Source organism: Pteronotus mesoamericanus, unplaced genomic scaffold (genome assembly GCF_021234165.1).
Source record: "Pteronotus mesoamericanus isolate MK-2021 breed Mesoamerican mustached bat unplaced genomic scaffold, CSHL_Meso_final scaffold_54, whole genome shotgun sequence".
In the NCBI taxonomy this organism is placed as follows: Eukaryota; Metazoa; Chordata; class Mammalia; order Chiroptera; family Mormoopidae; genus Pteronotus; species Pteronotus mesoamericanus.
In genome coordinates this window covers 31,869,613-31,889,365 of record NW_026555321.1, presented here as the reverse complement: position 1 = coordinate 31,889,365, position 19,753 = coordinate 31,869,613, and the positions used below count along the sequence as shown (strand labels likewise).

Sequence of the window (19,753 nt, the reverse complement as noted above, 5' to 3'; positions counted from 1 at the left end):
ATTCATTTCTCTACATCTCATCTCCCAGCATACCTCTGTCCCCAAACTTGGCAACCACTGATCTGTTGTCACTATAGATTAACTTGTTTTCTGGTATTTTAGATCAATGGAACCAAAGTATATTCTTTTTATCTGATTTTTTTCCACTCAGCATAATTATTTTAAAATTCATTCATCCATCTTGTGTGTATCTACAGTCATTGGTTTTTATTACTAAGCAGCATTTCCGTAGTATGGATTATACCACAATCTAACACCTGTTGACGCACATTTGGATTATATCTAATTTGGACTATCAAAGCTACTATAACCTTTTGTGTACAAGTGTGTGTGTGAACTTGAAAGTCGATTTTGCTGGTTATGAATCCTTGGCTCACATGTTCTTTCCTTGAGTATGCATTCTTTTTTCTTATGCACAGACCACTGCTGTTTAAAACTTTGACGATAAACTAATTGTTTGCCTTTTGGGTTATAGGGCTCTTTCCCCCTACATGTCCAAATGCATTTTTTTTCCTTTAAAGGCCAATAATTTTATTAGAATTATATCTTTTTGCTGGTGATTCTCAGTTGATATTCTTAAATATAGGGTATGCTCTCAAAATATGCAGTAGTTTCAAATCTTTTTGCTTTTAAAGATAGGTTTCTCAAACTTGGTTTTTAGTATTGTTTTCTTCAGGAACTTCTGTTATTCAAATGTTTGATCTTTGCCTGTCTTCACTTTCTCTCAAATCTTTTATCTCTTTACATTTTTGATTTAAAAAATTTCCTTTTTCATACTCTCAAGGCATCAGCAATTGTGTATATTTGCTCTTGGATTCCTTCTATTTTAATCATTCCTTCTTTTTTCTCATTAAGCTTTGCTTTAATGGTCTCAAAATTCTGTGAGATTTTTGGTTGTTGTTTCCATTAAAAAGTACTGATTTTAGGTGCGCAGGTGTGCTCTCTTCCTCCCTCCCCCTAGAGCACACCCACTTGAATCTTTTCGACTATACTTTTTCCTAAGCTCCAATGCCCCCCCCCTTTTATTCTTTATTCTATTCAGTTGTCTCCATTTCCCCCCCTCTTTGCCCTCCTCCACCCAGCCCCCTTCCCCACTCCCGGTTAATTCCTACACCATTGTCTGTGTCCATGGGACATTCATACATGTTCTTTGACTAATCCCTTCCCCTTTCTGTTTTGGTCTTTAGTTTATTTTGTATGTTAGATTCCTAACAAGTGAGATCATATGGTATTTGCTTTTCTCCAACTAGCTTATTTCACTTAGTATAATAGTTTCCAGTTCCATCCATGCTGTTGCAAAGGGTAGGAATTCCTTCTTTCCTTCTGCTGCATAGTATTCAACTGTGTAAATATACCACAGTTTTTTGACCCATTCATCTACTGATGGGCACTTAGGCTGTTTCTAACGTATGGCTATTACATATAATGCTGCTATGAACATGGGAGTGCATAAGTTCTTTTAAATTGGTGTTTCATGAATCTTAGTGTATATTCCCAGCAGTGGAATCGCTGGGTCAAAAGGCAGCTCCATTATTAATTTTTTGAGGAAATTCTATACTGTTTTTCACAGTAGCTGCATCAGTCTGCATTTCCAGCACCAGGGCACTAGGGTTCCCTTTTTTCCACATCTTTGCCAGCACTTGTTTGTTGATTTATTAATGACAGCCATTCTGACAGGTGTGAGGTGATACATCTTTATCGTAGCTGTAATTTGCATCTCTCTGAAGGCTACTGATGTTGAGCATCTTTTCACATGTCTATCTGTCCTCCTTGGAGAAGTGTCTATACAGGTCCTCTGTCCATTTTTTAATTGGATTGTCTGTCTTCCTGGTGTTGAGTTGTATGAGTTCTTTATATATTTTGGAGATTAAATCCTTGTCTGATGTACCATTGGCAAATATGTTCTCCCACATGTCAGTTCCCTTTTTAACTTGATATAATTCCATTTATTTCTTTAAAAAGATTTATTTTTCAAAAGAGGGGGAGGGAGGGAGAAAGAGAGGGAGAGAAACATTACTGTGTGGTTGCCTCTTGCATGCCCCCCACTGGGGACTTGGCCTACAACCCAGGCATGTGCCCTGACTGGGAATTGAACTGGCAACCCTTTGGTTTACAGGCCAGGGCTCAATCCACTGAGCCACACCAGCCAGGCCATTTGTTTATTTTTTTATTTCCCTTGCCCTAGTAGATATTTTGGCAAAAGTACTGCCACACGAGATATGTGAAATTCTACTGCCTATGTTCACCGCTAGGACTTTTATGGTATCATGACTTATATTTAAGTCTTTAAGCCATTTTGAGTTTATTCTGGTGTATGAAGTGAGGTGGTGATCTAGTTTCTTTTTTTTGGTATGTACCAATCCAGTTCTCCCAACACCATTTATTGAAGAGGTTATTTTTACTCCATTATGCTTGTGTTCCTTTGTCAAATATTAATTGACCATAGAGACATGGGTTTATTTCTGGGCTCTCTATTCTGTTCCATTGATCTGTGTGTCTGTTCTTATGCCAGTACCAGACTGTTTTGATTACACTGGTCTTGTAGTATAGTTTGATATCAGGTATTGTGATCGTTCCAACTTTGTTCTTCTTTCTCAAGATTGCTGAGATTATTTGGGGTCTTTTTTGGTCCATATAAATTTTTAAAGTATTTGTTCTAGGATTCTGAAATATGCCTTTAGTATTTTAATAGAAATTGCATTGAGATACTTCCGGCCAAGATGGAGGCATAGGCAGATACACTTTGCCTCCTCACACAACCTAAAGAAGGACAACAAATTTTAAAACAAAAAATAACCAGAACTGCCAGAAAATCAAACTGCATGGAAGTCTGACAACTAAGGAGTAAAAGAAGAAACATTCACCTAGACCTGTATGAGGGGCGGAGATGGGCAGCTGGGCTGGAGAGGGCATGTGGTAAGGCTGCGGCTGGAGGACAAGGCGGGCGAGGCACTGACTTGCAGACCAGGTGTTAGCACATTTGCATGCGGATAAACCAGGAGGAACAGCTGGGGAGCAAGACCGACAGCGAAATCCAGCGTTCCAGTGTGGGAAAAGAAAGTCTTAAAACCTCTGGTTGTAAAAACCTGTGGGGGATGTGGCAGTGGGAGAAACTCTTGGCCTCACAGGAGAGTTTGTTGGACAGAACCACAGAGTTCTAGAATGTACACAAACCCACCCACCTGGGAATCAGCACCAGAAGGGCCCAATTTGCTTGTGGGTAGTGGGGGAAGTGATTGAAAGCCGGCTGAGAGCCGAGCAAGCAGCATTGTTCCCTCTTGGACTCTTCTCCCACATATAGCATTGCAACAGCAGCGACCTGGGTTGCCCCACCCTGGTGAATATCTAAGGCTCTGCCCCTTACAACCTAACAGGTGCACCAAGACAAAGAAGTATGGCTCAAATGAAAGAGCAGATCAAAGCTCCAAAAATAGAACTAAGCGGTGAACAGATAGCCAACCTATCAGGTGCATAGTTCAAAACACTAGTAATCATGGTGCTCACAGAAATGGTTGCGTATGATTGCAAAATGGAGGAAAAAATGAAGGCTATGCAAAGTGAAATAAAGAAAAATATACAGGGAACCAACAGTAAGAGGAAGGAAACAAGGACTTAAATAAAAGACTGGGAGCAGAAGGAAGAAATAAACATTCAACCGGAACAGAATGAAGAAACAAGAACTCAAAAAAATTAGGAGAGGCTAAGGAACCTCCAGGACAACTTTAAACATTCCAACATCCGAATCATTTGGGTGCCAGAAGGAGAAGAGGAAGGACAAGGAATTGAAAACTTATTTGAAAAAATAATGAAGGAGAACTCCCCCAATCTGGCCAAGGAAATAGACTTCCAGGAAGTCCAGGAAGCTCAGAGAGTCCCAAAGAAGATGGACCCAAGGAAGCACACACCAAGGCGCATCATAATTAAGTTACCCAAGATTAAATATAAGGAGAGAATCTCAAAAGCAGCAAGAGAAAAGGAGATAATTACCTACAAAGGAGTTCCCATAAGACTGTCAGCTGATCTCTCAAAAGAAACCTTTGACACAAGAAGGGACTGGAAGGAAGTATTCCAAGTCATGAAAGACAAGGACCTACATCCAAGATTACTCTATCCAGCAAAGCTATCATTTAGAATGGAAGGGCAGATAAAGAGCTTCCCAGATAGGGTCAAGTTAAAGGAGTTCATCACCAAGCCCTTATTATATGAAATGTTAAAGGAACTTATCTAAGAAAAGGATCAAAACTACGAACAGTAAAATGACAACAAACTCACAATTACCAACTACTGAACCTGAAGAAAACATAAACTAAGCAAACAACTAGAACAGGAAAAGAATCACAGAACTGGAGGTCAGAGGGGAGGGGAAGAATGGGAGAAAAGGTACAGGGAATAAGAAGCGTACATAGTAGATATAAAATAGGGGGATGCCAAGAATAGTATAGGAAATGGAAAAGCCAAAGAATTTATATGTATGACTCATTGACATGAACAAGAGGGGGCAAATGCTGTTGGGAGAGGCAGTGCAGTGAGGAGGGTAATAAAGGGGAGAAAAATATGGGACAACTGTAATAGCACAATCAATAAATTAAAAAATAAAAATAAAAATAAAAAAAGAAATTGCACTGAATCTATGGATTGCTTTGGTTAGTATGGACATTTTAATGTTAATTCTTCCAATCCATGAACAGGGTACGTGCTTCCATTTATTTGTTACTTCCTCAATTTCTTCTTCCAGTGCTCTACAGCAGCGGTCCCCAACCTTTTTGGCACCAAGGACGGGTTTCATGGAAGGCAATTTTTCCACAGACCAGGGTGGGGCAATGGTTTTGGGATGATTCAAGTGCATTACATTGAAGCTCACCTCCTGCTGTGTGGCCCTGTTGCTAACAGGCCCAGACCAGTACCTATCCACAGCCCAGAGGTTGGGGACCCTTCTTTTTTAGTTTTCTGAGCACAGGTCTTTTATCTTCTTGGTTAAATTTATTCCGAAGTACTTATTATTGTTTGTTGGGGTTTTTTTTTTTTGGTGATTTAGTAAATGGGATTTTTTTTTTTTTAGTTTCTCTGATAGTTCATTGTTGATGTACAAAAATGCCATCGATTTCTGAATACTGACTTTGTATCCTGCTACTTTGCTAAACTCACTTATTAGGTTGAGTAACTTTCTAAATAATCTTCCTCTTATAATTTGAGTTCTTGGCTCTGGATTCTTTCTTTGGCTAACTCAAGAACTGAGGTCCAACTTCACCAGCAGCAACTGGTGCCATTTTGTTGCCAATATTGCCAGTAACAAATAAATACTGACTTTAAAAACTAGTAACTTAAAAAGTGTCACAGACATACACACACACAAAACCCAAATGGTCCATAAAACATTCTCTTTTCCTTCTGAAGGTTTTATGTGAAGGTATCACTAACCAGTCTTTTACAATTAAATTTAAATGGCCATTGAGACGAACTGTTTTGAGACCATTCTTCCACCACTGATTAAGACTGGGGTGGTAGGTTTGGGGATAATATTCATTTAGCCTTCTGAACTTTCTGGGTGGACTTGGTGACTTTGCCAGCTCTTTCTTGTCCACTGCTTTGATGACACCCACAGCAACTGTTTGTCTCATGTCACAAACGGCAAAAGGGTCCAGAGGAAAATAGTCAGAGAAGCTCTCAACACTCGTGGGCTTGCCAGGAAATACCAAAAATGGCAGCATCATCAGATTCAAAAACTTTGGGCCATCTTATAGCGTTTCCCCAGAATGATGAGCAATCTTTTCCTCCATTCAGCAAATGAAATGTGCAAGCAGCATGAGCTGTGTGACAGTCCAGCAGCACAGGTGCATGGCCAGCACTGATTTGGCCTGGATGGTTCAGGATCATGACCTGAACTGTGAGGCCAGCTGCTTCCACTGGTGGGTCATTTTTGCTGTCACCAGTCACGTTGCCACAGTGAACATCTTTCACAGACACATTCTTGATATTGAAGCCTACATTGTCCTCAGGAAGAACTTCACTCAAAGCTTCACGGTGCATTTCAACAGACTTTACTTCTGTAGTAACAATGACTGGAGCAAAGGCGACCACCATGCCGGGTTTGAGAACATCAGTTCACCTACAGGGACAGTCCCAATTCCATCAATTTTGTAGACATTGTAGAGGGGCAGATGCAGGGGCTTGTGAGTTGGACAAGCAGGTGGTAGGATGCAATCCAGGGCTTCAAGCAGTATGGTTCCACTGGCACCGCCATCTTTACAGGTGACTTTCCATCCCTTGAACCAAGGCATGTTAGCACTTGGCTCCAGCATGTTGTTGCTATTCCAACCAGAAACTGGCACAAATGATACTATGTTAGGATTATATCCAATGTTCTTAATGTGGGTGCTGACTTCTTTAACAATTTCCTCGTATCTCTTCTGGCCGTCGGGCAACTCAGTGAAATCCATATTGTTAACACCAACAATCAGCTGTTTCACACCCAGTGTGTAAGCCAGAAAGAGCATGCGCACGGGTCTTCCCACTCTTGGAGATACCTGCTTCAAGTTCATCAACACCAGCAACAACAGTCAGGACAGCAGTCAGCCTGAGATGTGCCTGTACTTGTATTTTTGATAAAGTCTCTGTGTCCTGGGGCATCAATGATGATCACATAATACTCGCTGATCTCAAATTTCCACAGGGGGGGTATCAGTGGTAATACCGTACTCACATTTAGCTTATCCAAGACCCAGGCATACTTGAAGGAGCCCTTCCTAATCTCAGCAGCCTTCTTCTCAAATTTTTCAATGTTTTTTTTTGTTGTTGTTGTTGTTGATACCACCACATTCATAGATCTGATGGCAATAGTGGTAGACTTGCTGGAATCTATGTGTTCAATGACAACAAGGTTGGTATGAGTCTTTTCCTTTCCCATTTTGGCTTTTATTTAGTGGTGGTTTTCATGACACCTTTGTTCTACTGGCAAACCTATTGCAAAAAAACTAATCTTTATTTCCGAAATAAATTTTTTTTTAAATTTCTAATTCTTCCCTGAGTTCTGTCACCTCATTTCTGACTTTTCTAATATTGATTTATGCTGTTTTTTTTCATGTCTCATATAATTAAAAAAATGTCTCTTGGCTTGTTTTGAAATAGTGGGTAACAGTATGGTTCTGTTTGGTGGGCATGTCTTTCTTTCATTGCCCATAGGGATGTTATCCTGTGTATTTCTTTTCTTACAAGGAAAACTTCGTATGTGGTTTCACCTTAAATTTTACTTACTTTTGTTTTTTTAAATGAAATTAGTTTACCCAATAAAGTGAGGTTCAGGAAGGCCATCCTAAGTTTAGATGTTTCTTTTTTTGTGTAGTGTTAACAAATGTGATGGCTTATTTTCAGGATTTCCAGCCCCCGTTTCCCTCCCCTACTTTGATATGTATCGTCTCTTTCTGTGTTCCTATCCAGCTCAATTTTGATTTCACTTCCGGAAGTTTCCCCTCTTGCAGGTAATGGAAGACAAGCCCTGGTGGGTCAAAAGGGTCAGATTTCTCCAACCCTTTAGTCTTTCTTACAGTGGAACCCTTGCTCTCCCTGGTATAATATAGTGCAAAACTCCTCTCAGAAGATACACAAATGGCCAATAAGCATGTGAAAAGATGCCCCAAGTCATTAGTCATTAGAAAAATGCAACTCAAAACTACAATGAGATATCACTTCACACCCACTTGGACAGCTATAATAAAAAAACGACAGACAACAAGGACTTGAAGAAATGGAAACCCTCGTACGCTGCTAGTAGGAATGTAAAATGATGCAGTTAATTTTGAAAACAGTTTAGCAGTACCTCAGAAGTTAAGCACAGGTTTCCATATGACTTAGCAATTCCACTTCCAGGTATATACCTGAGGAAATTGAGAACATACCTTTACATGAAAACTTATACACGAACATTCATAGCATTATTCCTAATAGTTGAAAATGTCCACCAACTGATGACTGGCTAAACAAAATTATTCACACAATGGAGTATTATTCAGTCATAAAAAGGAATGAAACACTGATACATGCTGTGATATGGATAAATCTTACAAACATGCTAAGACAAGGAAGCCAGTGACAAAATACCACATACTGTATAATTCCAATTATAGGAAATGTCCAGAGTAGGCAAATCCACAGACAGAGGTAGATTAGTAGTTGCCTAGGGCCAGGGGATGAAGTATGACTGCTAATAGGTTTCTTTTGGGGTGATAAAGTTCTGGAAATTAGTCATGATCCTTGAATAATATTATTTCATTAAATGTTGTCTTGTTATAATGTTAATGAAAAAAAAAATCATTTCCCAGCCAAGGCCACTGTCTGTGTGGAGTTTGCACATTTTCCCCATGTCTGTGTGAGTTTTCTCCCACATTCCAAGGAGTTGCATGTTAGTTAACTGGTGTGTCTAAATTGTTCCAGTAGGAGTGCATGTCAGTGCGCTCTGTGACGGAAAGGGGTCCTGTGCAGCGTGGCCTCCTGCCTCGTGCCCTGGGCTGCTGGGGTAGGTTCTGGCCACCTGTGACCCTGAACTGGAATAAGCAGGTTGGGAAATAATTATTTTATTTGTTTCAATTAATCTTTCTTAGATATATATAGAGCTATCATTTATTTCAATGTTTAATATTAGAAAGGTTTTGGGTCTTTATTTAGAAGTTTGATGATGTTTTTGGGACCAGAATTATGCCATAGGAATTTAGCTTTTGTTTTTATCAATTAGTCTAGGATAAAATTGGTTTTGTTATACAAAGTTTTGCTTCAAGCAGTTTCCAAGAACCTATTGACAATGTTAGTGAGAACTTACTGTATACTGAAACCTATGGAGATGTATACGTTTAAAAAGGGTGAATTTTATGGTGTGAATTATATCTTTTTTTTTAAGTTAAAAACACAAAAATTCTCCCAGTTTTACCTGCTATTCTCAAACTGGCCAGCTATGCTTTGCAGTGAGTACTTGTTGGCTATATTAGGGGTACTCCTCTTCCCAGGTCTGCGAGAAGGTACCCACCCTATTGCTTCCTCATCCTCCTGCTCAGATAACAATGCCATGCAGTCTTTGGGCTGCTGGTGGTTCATTTCTCTACATTTTTACTTTAGAGTTAGTGGAAATACCCTGTACTCAGTTTTGTTGTGGTCATGAGGTTTTGGCTTTGCTACCTTGTTGTTCTTCTGGTTTTATGTAGAGATGCAGAGAGACCGAAAAACTATGCCCCTCCCCACTATCTTGCTGGAAGCTTCTCAGCCTGTTCATTTATAAGTTACTAAGCAGATGGGGATCATAGGGCCCCAAGTTAGAATATCCTGAGACAAGCTCCTGGGGCCTTGAGGCCTGGGCAGACTATGGATCCACAAATTGGAGAAACTAAGTTTCCATATGGGTAGAATTCAGAAATGTTTGGGGCCATCAAAACTGTAACTGCTATGTAGAGAGAAGGCAGGCAGATTCTAGGGTTCTATTCCTGGCACAGTGCCTTCTCTAAGTCACTTACCTTTTCTGAGCCTCATTTGCCTCAACATAAAATGAAGCTAAGGACTGTTTACCTTGCAAATCTATACATTTGTTAGTTTCTTCTGTTTACAACAAACACCATGAGGATTACATAACATACTGTAGGAGTTCAAGAAAATGTTCCCCACCCCCACTATCCACAGAACTTTCCTGACTGTTTCAACCTTAATCTCAATGACCAGAAGTACAGGAAACTAAATTCCTATGATGCTTTCTATAACACCACTCAGCTCTAGGGGGACACCACATGACATGTCAATTTTAGGTATCCATAGCAAAGGTCACAGGTAGGCAGGCTGCTGCTGCCACCTTGCCAGTGCCCTGGTCTTCTCCAATTTAGGAGCTTGCGAGGAGGAACCAGTGCTAACTTCTGACCTCCCTGGATGCAGCCTTTGTTTGGCTTCAGAGCAAAGAAGCTCAAAGCTGCTCTACCAAGTATGTCTGATCAGCAGCCCCTTCCCTGGCCCACTGCACAACAGCAACACTACTGACCCTCTCTAGGGGCTCTGCAGGAGACACAAGGCAAGTCTGCATAGCTATCCTTTACATGCAGCAGGGTCTGGACTTACAGTGTGAGCATTGTTGATCTTCTTCACGTCCCACTGGCCCTCCCCGGTGTATGTCAGCAAGGAGATGGCCCCATCAGAGCTCCCACAGGCCAGGATTAAGCCGTAGTCATGGGGTGCCCAGCATACAGAGTTTACTACAGGAAAGAGGAAGGCACAGTGAGCAAACTTTGATTTTCTAGATTTATCATTTTACTAAATTTCTAAAAAAAATTGCAGAGATCACCATGGGGAAGTTTTAATTTTGTTAATTTAAGAGACTTAAAAAAAAAATTACCATCTATTACTAAAAACAAACACTCTGGCTGGTATGGCTTAGTGGATTGAGCACCGGACTGTGAAGCAAAGGGTCGCTGGTTCGATTCCCAGTCAGGGCACATTCCTGGGTTTTGGGCCAGGTCCCCCATAGGAGGTGTGCAAGAGGCAACCATATATTGATGTTTCTCTCCTCCTCTTTCTCCTCTCTTCCCCTCTCTCTAAAAGTAAATAAATGAAATCTAAAAAACAAACAAAAAAACCTGCCACCTACTAACATCATCATTCCCTAAACTACTATCTGTCTTAACAAAAAGCTGAACAATAATCTGCGAATAAAGGCTAGAACTTAAAATAAATAAACCTTAAAAACTGCATCGTCTTTGCTTTTCCCATTTTGCTTTGGACCGGCTTTAGGTCTCAGAGCCTTATCCCCGCTCTGGACCACTAGTGAAAAAGCCAACCAAAGCCCAAGGGATAAACAAGAAGCATCACAAGGGGAAAAGAACCGGAGCATGAGCCAGAGCAGAGGCCTTCCTCACCCACCCAAAGGCCCCCTCCCACCGTGTCCCGCCACACTCAGGGTACCTGAGGAGTCATGTCCTGTATGCTCATGCGTCTTCTCCCAGGCGCCGTTTTCCTCTTTCCAGATGATGACTTTCCGGTCATAGGAGCAGGATGCCAGGATATTGCCATACATGGGATGGGCCCAGGCCACTTGCCACACAGGTCCCTCATGACTGCAAGGGGAGAGGGTCAGAGGTTACTCCCATGGGCCAGAAGAACCCACAGTGTTCTGCAGCCACTTCTTTGGACATAACTAAATGGCTTCCTTGGCAGGAAGAGACAATGTGTCAGGATGGAAGTGCCAAAGAATTTCAAAAGGAAGAGCCATACAATATCACTGCCATAAGGGACCTTCACTGAGCAGTGAGAACTTTGAGGCCCAGAGGTTAGAGAGGCTTTCAAAGCAAGTCAGGACTGTAAGTTAGCCTTTCTGTCCCAACCTGGCAGAACCCTCACTTGCTCCAGATTGCAGCCAGCACCACCAACATTTACTGTCATCAGCAGAGTCACTGTTCAATAGAGGTTTTGCACTCACAAGTGCTCAGTAAGTATCTGTAGAATGAACTGTTATTTATCCTTTAAGATGGTCAACTTCTTTAGGTGGCAGTATCTGTTTTGCCTGATATTTTCCACTACTCTTTTAATTTGCTCAAAAGGCATGTCTCTCTTATCTTCTTGTCTTTGTGTGTGCACATGTCAAGTATCATCTGAGTATGTACCCTGTGCTGGGCTTGGTACTGGGGTCCTATCTTGGTCCAGGGAAGGGTGGGCACCAGCACAAGAGAGGTACCTTGAAACTTTGCAAACCACTTTTGACACACTGGATCAGTCACAGCACCTTATCCATAGACTGAACATATCTTTTTTTGCATTTCGGTTGTGTTTTTACTTTTTTTTGAAATAATAAAGCATAATACACTGAAAATGTGTATTTTCTTCCATCTTCAATATTAAAATGACTAAACAAAAATGCACCAATTTTGATAAGTTTTTTAAATGCAGGCTGATATGACAGCTGTCACAATACAGTCTAACAAAATTGTTTTGAATGAAGTTAAATGCAACTGAGTGCTACTAGAGCCACTGTATGGAAAAAAACAAACTTTTTGGCCAACCCGGTATTTGTGATGACTCACGTAAAGATCTTGTTTGGGGCAAGGAAAAGAAACACTCCATGCCTATCTACCTTTATTGCTGTCCTCATTTATTCCTCCATCCTCAGGCTGCAGGCAAAGTTTCTTCCTCCCTCTGGTTGGGACAAGAGTATATTCCCAGTCCTTACAAAGGAGCTGCTAATGAAACTCTCAGTAGACCGAAGTCCTACACCCAGCATAGATTTAACCAAGGTGAAAAAGAACGGGGGTATGAATTTGTCCCTCCAATGTTTCCTATCTTTCGAGCATAAGAACAAAGCAGAAAAGAGTGACAGCGTTGTGGTGGCCTCTGCCAGTGCTGGCAGCCCAGCATCACCTTAGCAGCTCTCTGCTCAACCCGGGGCTGCTGCACAGGGAAAGTGGCATTTGGTTCCTCAGTCACTTGATTCTGGGCACTAGGGAAGAAGGGAATGACTCCCCAAATGGAGAAGGTTATGGTCTCATCACTGCCCTTGAGTGACACTGAGATCATACTGGTTCAACTTGGGGGAAAAAAAAGAAGTTTCTGATTTTCAGAAGCAGCACTGGCTACTGAAGGCTTGCTGTGAACAGGTGCTCCCTGGGAGAAGGCAGCAACAGCCCATTTTAAGGATGAGTGGGTGAAGGCTCCCAGAGAAAATTGACCCTCTCATCCAAGGTTTTCTAGTGGGCACCTGGGTGGCAGAGCTGGGATTCACTCCTGGATCCATCTGCTCGGGACATCTGCTGAGGGCAGCAGGCTGGCTAGGACCTGGGCGTCCTCTCTGCTAACTGCACTGAGGGACTACTCTGCTCTGGCTCTCAGGCCCTCCTGCCATGCCTGAAAACCCCAATCATTCCCCGGAATGTGCCCAGGGTTGGCTGCACTCACCCCCTGAGGTCTGCGATGAGGAACTGCCCTCCGTTGCGTACATCAAAGATTTTGACGGACCGGTCTGATGAGCAGGTTGCCAGGCGGGTGCCGTAGTAGTCCATCTGGGCATCGTGCTGCAAAGGGAGGGCTGCTCAGGAAGCCTGTGGCGGGGCGGGTGGGGCAGGCACACCCACCAGGGCAGACAGTCTAGTTTGGACCAGTATCTGCCAGAAATTAACCTAACCTCAAAGAATCATCACTATCAGCCAAGAAGCTAGCATGTCAACATTCTCACTTCTCTGCCATGCAATAGCTTTCTGAAAGGGACAAGACAAACCATACCCAGCTACTTTTAGACCCCTTACATACACGGGGAAGTCCTTTCCCATCCTGTTCTGCAGGGTAGGTATGGGAGAAAAAATGCTGGCCTAGCCTCCATCTTCCTTCTCAGACACTGCCCCCTTTCCCCCATGTTCTCAGGTTCTGTGGACTACTGGGAACGACACCTGGAGCAGGTCTTCGACTGCCTGTAGGCCCCAGTCTGGTCCTCCATGACACACATCTGGCCTAGACATAGGGTTCCTTTCAGACACTGGGATCCTTCCTACACTCATGGCCCTGGATCCTTTGTGGACCTTTTTCCTAGTAGCATGCCTAGCACCCCAGACTGTCCGCACATGCTTTAAATGTCGCTGGCCCCACTACTGGTAAATTGACTTTTGCGATGCTGACTGGCCATCCAGACCTAAGACTGGCCTCTGCCTACAGCTCCTTGTTCATCTGGGGCTATGGCTCCTCTGAGCCACTACGCCTGCTGTACTGCTGTTTGCTGGCCCTTCCTATTCCAACAGATGGCACTCTCTTCAGCTGTCCCACCTTGGGGGTTTCAAGAACTACTGACTGTCACTTTTATGGTCATCGGGAGCAATTATACCCTTTCAAAGGAAGCAACCACTCCATATGCTTTAACATTCCTTTCTCACCTTACGTAGGGACCTAAGAAAAACATCCTGATTATTTGGAAGTTAATCTTCTCTACTATTCCTGGTCTTGGCTGGTGTTGGAGCTCTGTAAATGTATTTTTGAACCATTTCTCCTATAGTGAGCTATCACACAATTTGGGAGGAAGTATGGCATAGTACCCAGCAGATTTAAATCCTATCCCCTCAGCTTGTCTGTTGTGCAACCTTGGAAAGGTTACCTCACTTTCTTGAACCTCAGTTTCCTTATCTTTAAATGGGGCTAATGATGGCATCTGCTTCAAGGGCTGTTATGAAGGTTACATGAGATAATGAATGAAAAGTATTTAGCATGGGATATGACAGTTAGCATGCAGACATTAGTCATTGCTATTTTGCCTTATCTGCTCCTCAAATCGAACCCACACAAGTATAGAGCACATCCATTATTTTTCCCATTTTAGCTATGAGGAAATCAAAGCTGGCTCAGAAGAGTTAAGAGGTTGGCTAAGGGGTTTCAGATTGGCTCTTCTTACCCACGATACCCCACTGTCTCAAAGGAGGTGTGGTCTTACAGCTAGACCACACATGGCTACGTCCACGGAACTTACACAGCTGAGACCAGACAACCTCTCAGAAGCCCCAAAGCAAGCACTGGTAGTCAGGAACCCTGGGAGGAAATGCTGTAAGCTGACTGACCTGGGTCTTACTCAAAGATTGCCTGCACTGCTTGGCTCTGCATGAGGCTGTGGGAGACTTTTCTCCCACAGCTCTATCTTCTTTTATAGACCCCCGTGTTTGCCTTTCAGGAAACATCCCTGGTTAATGACTCCTGGTCCAAAGGGCCTTGTCTGGCACCTCTGTCTGCGGTGGTTCTATTTGGCTCTGTTTGGGCTTTTGCCAAGCCTGCCATGTGCCTTCATATTGAGTCATCTTCCTACTCTCTCTTCTTTTAACCCCTTTTTCAATAGGGCTAAGAAGTGACAGCACCAGGAAGACAGAGGGGAAGACTGCTGTCAAGCCTCTGTACCTACTCAGCCTCCATCCCAGACCAGGTTACTCTGCTGACCAGAAGACTGAAGGCCTTGAGCTAGAAGCTGTTGCCAGGCTCCTCCCACCAGAGAGTGACCAGCCTGCCACAGACTTGCTAGCTCAGAGGGCACTGCTGGGAGGCTGATTATACCCGAGGCTACAGTCTGACTGGCAAAGGCTGCCATGCCACACTGTATTCACGAATGCGTCCCTCCCACAGGAGTGCCCATGTCCACAGCCAGTGAGGGGAGGGGCGCTAAAAAATACTTACAATCATGTCCTCATGGGAGGTGTCCACAGTGTTAATTACTGACACCTAGAACCAAAGATATCATTGGTAAATGAACCAATGGCAGTTAGAATGCAATCATCTTATTAAATCCACTGATCATCTCTAACATTCTTGACTACACTTCATTCATTCATTCATTCATTCAGTAAACATTCACTTTAAGTACCTTCTTTTTGCCGATCATTGTGCCAGGAACTGGAGATACAGACACAAATAAGAGGTACTTCTTGTCCCTGAGAAGCTTGCACACAAGTAACCCTAACATGGCAAGATAAATACTTTAGTGGTGGTTTACATGTGCGATAGCAGCCTAAGGGGCTGATGATGCTGGAGACAAACTGGAACTTAGATAAGGAATCTGCCAGGTGGCATAGGAAAAAAAAGTACAGTCCAAGCAGAGGGCATAACATAAGCAAACAAAGGAGATAGCAAACATCCCTGGCTACCTTCAAGACTGAAGATGGACCCCAAGGGAGTAGTGACTGGTGCTCCCTTCCTAGAGGACAGAGCCTCTGATGTTCCAGGCAGGGTTTTTTTTTTTTTTTTGCATAATAAGGTTATTATCTAAGACTTGGAGAATTTATTCAAGTTTCTCTTGAGGCTGCTCCCCAGTCCACGATCTGTGACAGATTCTAGACTACCTACTGGTTTCCAGGGTAGAACAGCTTGTAGGTCTGGAACACAGCTCACAGCTGCAACAGTCATCACCTGTCTGCCCATTCTCCGAGGTCCATGTCAAATTCTGGCCCCCTTCTTAAAGATTCCCAGACCTCCCAACTGGCTCTACTCCTCTGAACATCTTCAGCCCTAAATGCCTTCAACACTTAACGCTGTTTCTTCTCCCAACTAGAAGGCACACTTCCTGAAGCTAGGGGCGGTGCTGTCTGCCGTTCTGAATCCTCTCAAATCATCCAGCACAGTGCTTTGTAACCAGAAGGAGTTTAGTGCCTATCTGCTGAATGAATAAGTAAATGAAGAAAACAAACAGATTCAATTTGCTCAACTACTACTCTCTGAAAACTCGTGAGATGGAAAAGGACTGAAAAGGTTTCAGTTTGGAACTGATATTTCCTACCGTTTCCCCCATTTCTTTTCCCAGAACAAACCCTGCACGTATAAAGTCTGACTTGACTTTTCAGAAAGGTGTCCACTGGAAGAGGATGGCTGCAAAGCAGTTTAAAAGGTACATATCAAGTAAGTACAGGTTCTCTCATCAAATTCTAGACTCCCTAAAAATTGGGTTCCAAGGTCTGCAAAGGCAAGCAAGGAAGATAAAATAAGTCTCCTATGTGGGCCTAGCTATCCACGTTACCAAGTGCTTTCACATGTACACTGGGAAGGACGAAGGGCAGTTAATCAGAGTTGTCCGACAGACTAAGCAACTAATGGAATCCAAAGGTGAGAAAGAACTTGCTGAAGTTACAGAGCTGGTTACAGGTGGGGCTTCGAAAAGAGCTCCACCTGCTAACTTCCAGCCCATAAAACACCTCACCCTATCAGGCTGCCTATCTAGAACATAAAGTAGTTACACGGAATTCCTAGTTACACAGAATTCCCTAAATCAATGGCTGAGGGTAAATAAACCAGGGAGTTTACTTGTAGTTTCATACCACTCTCATCCACCCGGCAGATTTGGTGAATCATGTTTCTGAACAAGTGTTTTTTTTTGTTTTTTTTTAAACTCCTTTTTTTAAAAAGTCCTTCCTCTGGAGAACCTAGAGTTGTTTGTTTGGTCCCTGTTAAGTAGCAAGTAGCAGCTCTCAAAACATATTAGCTGTTCAGAATCAGCTGATGAGTTAAAAATTCACTTAGAATGAGATGAGCATAGGAGTCACCAGTTCTCAGCAGCTGAAGGATCAGAGGCTTAAGAGATGAATAATTTAAAACCTTACCCCTATGCAAAGCAAGAACTAAACCTAGTGTCCTGATATGTGGGTTCACCCAAGTTTCTTTAAAACTCCAGGCACACTCATGTTCCTGAAAGCACTAGTTTACTGAACCCTGACTCTGTGCCAGGCTGAGGCTAGATGCTTTTTATCCCTTAGTTCTCCCATTCAGTCATTCACTCAATGAGTAAATGTGGATGTATCCTGTGGATTCCACAGACTTAAAAAAACTGAGCCCCTGCCCTCAGAGGCTTCAGCTTATCCTTACTTACATCAGTTTCCTCAATGTGCGTATGATACTTTGGGGCCCTATCCCCGGCCACTGTTCCACACACAACATTAAGGAATGGTTAAGTGGGTAGGAATTTCAGCTCGCCACCTACCAGCTGTGCGAGAGGTTTCCTCATTTGTAGAGTGCCGATAACAGCACCTACCTGACAGTAAGGGCTGTTGGGAGGCTGAGATTATCAGTAATGCTTGGCATTTACTAAGGCCTCAGGATACAGTAATGCCTACAATGTTCCTGGTTTTGTTTTCAATTGTCGGGGGAAGAGAAGGGAAAGAAGGTGCGAAAGGTGCGGCAGCGCCGCATTCCGCGGATTTCCGGGAGGTTCCCCGACCTCCCCCCGCGAAAGGTGCCAAAAGGGCCAGAGTCCCCCAAACCTCAAAGCGGTGGAAGGGAGCTGAACAGTCCCAGCCTGGGACTTGAACCTCACCACGGTCGAGGAGCCCGGGACGGGCGCGACCATGGCCAAGAACCCCGCTCAGCGTCTGCAATCACCCAACACTCACCATGGTTGCGGCAGCAGCGGCTCCTACCCTCGGACGTGGCAGCTCCCGGCGTCGCCACGACCAGCTCACTTCCGGTGCCGGGTTGGCCGGGTTACGGCGCAGGAGTCTCCGGGTAGCAACAGGCTCTTCCTGCACAAAGGTTCCGTGCCTTTCTGGGGCAGCGCCCCGCCTCGTCCGGACCCTCCCCTCTCCGTGAAGAATGCTTGAGACCCACAGTGGGGCTCTCGTTTTCAGGGCTTTTGGTATTTGAAACCCTGACCGGTCTTCTCTCTTGATCAACCTTCCTTCCCAGCCCCCGAGATCATTACATGAAAGAAAGGATTCATAACTACAGCTTTTCCCATTTCCCTGCGGTTCTGGGTGTGACCAGCCTTATGATGAACACTGGAGGATGACAATTTTTTGGGTAGTGGGTAGACTGGTCCTAGTGCTTCCTTGTTGTTAGTCCCTCCTCAGAACCCAAGGCCTGGACCAGGGGCAAAGAAGGCGAGGGGAATGCCCCATACTAGAAGCTGGACCCTCTCTCACCCTGCCTTCTCCAGGCCGTGGGACCCATGCCTCCAAATTGCTCCGCCCCCACAGTTCTGGGGTCCCGTGAGTCTGGCCCATCAGGTACATTCCTCCAGGCAAGGAGGGATCTCAGGGAGACTCCAGCCAGAGCTAGAGCCCAGGACCCAACTCCTAGTGTCCCCAACTGTTAGGTCCCTAGCTTCCCATAACACAGTGAGAACGCTGTGGTTCGGACAGAACCTGGTGGCTCCCTTAAGTTCTGGCAGCCCTGGGTCCCTCTTGGCGTTAAGGAGTTTAGTACCTAGGGTGGGGCCTAGGCTCCCCTTGGGTAAGTCACAGTCTCCCAGTTTCATCTCCTGAAAATGGGGGGAAGAACTCTAGCTGGAGATGGTGGGAAGATGTTAAGGCTCAGAGAGTGTGGCAGACCCAGACCATTAGGAACTTTGGAGAGGGGCAGGGGGGTCTTACAGAACTCAGGGCTGGGCCTCTGAGAGGCAATCCACCCTCTCACCCCCACCCCAGCTTTCGAGACTCCTTATTACTCTCTAATGGAGAACTATTGCAGGGGTGCAGAGGTGTGAAAGGATGGTGCTTATGGTGGAGCAGAGAACAAAGTGGGCAGGGCTTTTGGGTGTTCTGTTTTTCAAGGGACAGGCCCTGGCCTTGGATCTGTCCTTGCACCTCTGATCCTCTGGATAATAAGGTCATTTCCTTCTCTACGGGCCTCGTGTACCTTGAGTGAAAAAGGGGCAATGGCATATTAGGTGTAATATAAATATAATGCATGGGGCATAGCTCTTATGAAAGGAATTCCCAGTGTAGGCATTGAAGATGGAGAGCTACTGGGGATTTGGGACAAGCAATGCAACTGTATCTTATTCATTAAGGTATTTGCTGGTAGGATTGAAAGGCATTATACTATAGAGGTTTTGAGTGCCAATTCTGGCATAAAGACAGCTAGGTATCCACTCTGTCTCCTACTTACTCTGTGGACACATCATTTACCTCTCTGAGCTGTTTCCTCTGAAGTTGATGTTGGGATTAAATGGGCCCTCAATGTGAAACTGTTTGGAAATTGGATGGGTCTATGGTGCTTGATCTGGGTATCGGTTCTCCCTGAGAAAAGTTGGGATTTACTGTATGTGGTGTGTACCACTGGACCAACCACTGGACCAACATTGGGATTTAGGGTAACAGGCTCCTCTCTGCCCACCCCCTCCCCAGTAGGGGATGCCACCTACATCTTTTGTCTGTATCTTCCACCACCTCATTCTGGTTAGTAGCAGACCCCAAATCAGGCCATTCTTAGCTTTCCCCAATTTGTGCCCACCTCCCAGGGCCTCTGGCCTTTGCATATTTTTCTCCTCCTCCCCGCTTAGGGCTCTTCACCCCAA

General features: G+C 44.0%; 1 protein-coding gene across 3 annotated transcripts in view; it reads right to left on the bottom strand.

Annotated features, from left to right (window-relative positions):
• Nucleotides 1-17,915, bottom strand: part of SEC13 (SEC13 homolog, nuclear pore and COPII coat complex component) — a 37,386-nt gene extending 19,471 nt beyond the window's left edge. Inside the window, exons 1-6 of one of the 3 annotated variants that reach the window (XM_054595760.1) lie at nt 17,850-17,915; nt 15,338-15,429; nt 15,151-15,195; nt 12,907-13,022; nt 10,924-11,075; nt 10,084-10,217 (exon numbers count right to left, since the gene is read on the bottom strand). In XM_054595760.1, coding sequence (XP_054451735.1) covers nt 10,084-10,217; nt 10,924-11,075; nt 12,907-13,022; nt 15,151-15,195; nt 15,338-15,355 — 465 coding nt within the window. In that variant the 5' untranslated portion in view covers nt 15,356-15,429; nt 17,850-17,915. Of the gene's footprint in view, nt 1-10,083; nt 10,218-10,923; nt 11,076-12,906; nt 13,050-15,150; nt 15,196-15,337; nt 15,430-17,849 lie in introns of all 3 variants that reach the window. The other 2 variants (XM_054595762.1, XM_054595763.1) reach the window with 2 other exon arrangements.
• Between the last annotated feature and the right edge of the window lie 1,838 nt (nt 17,916-19,753).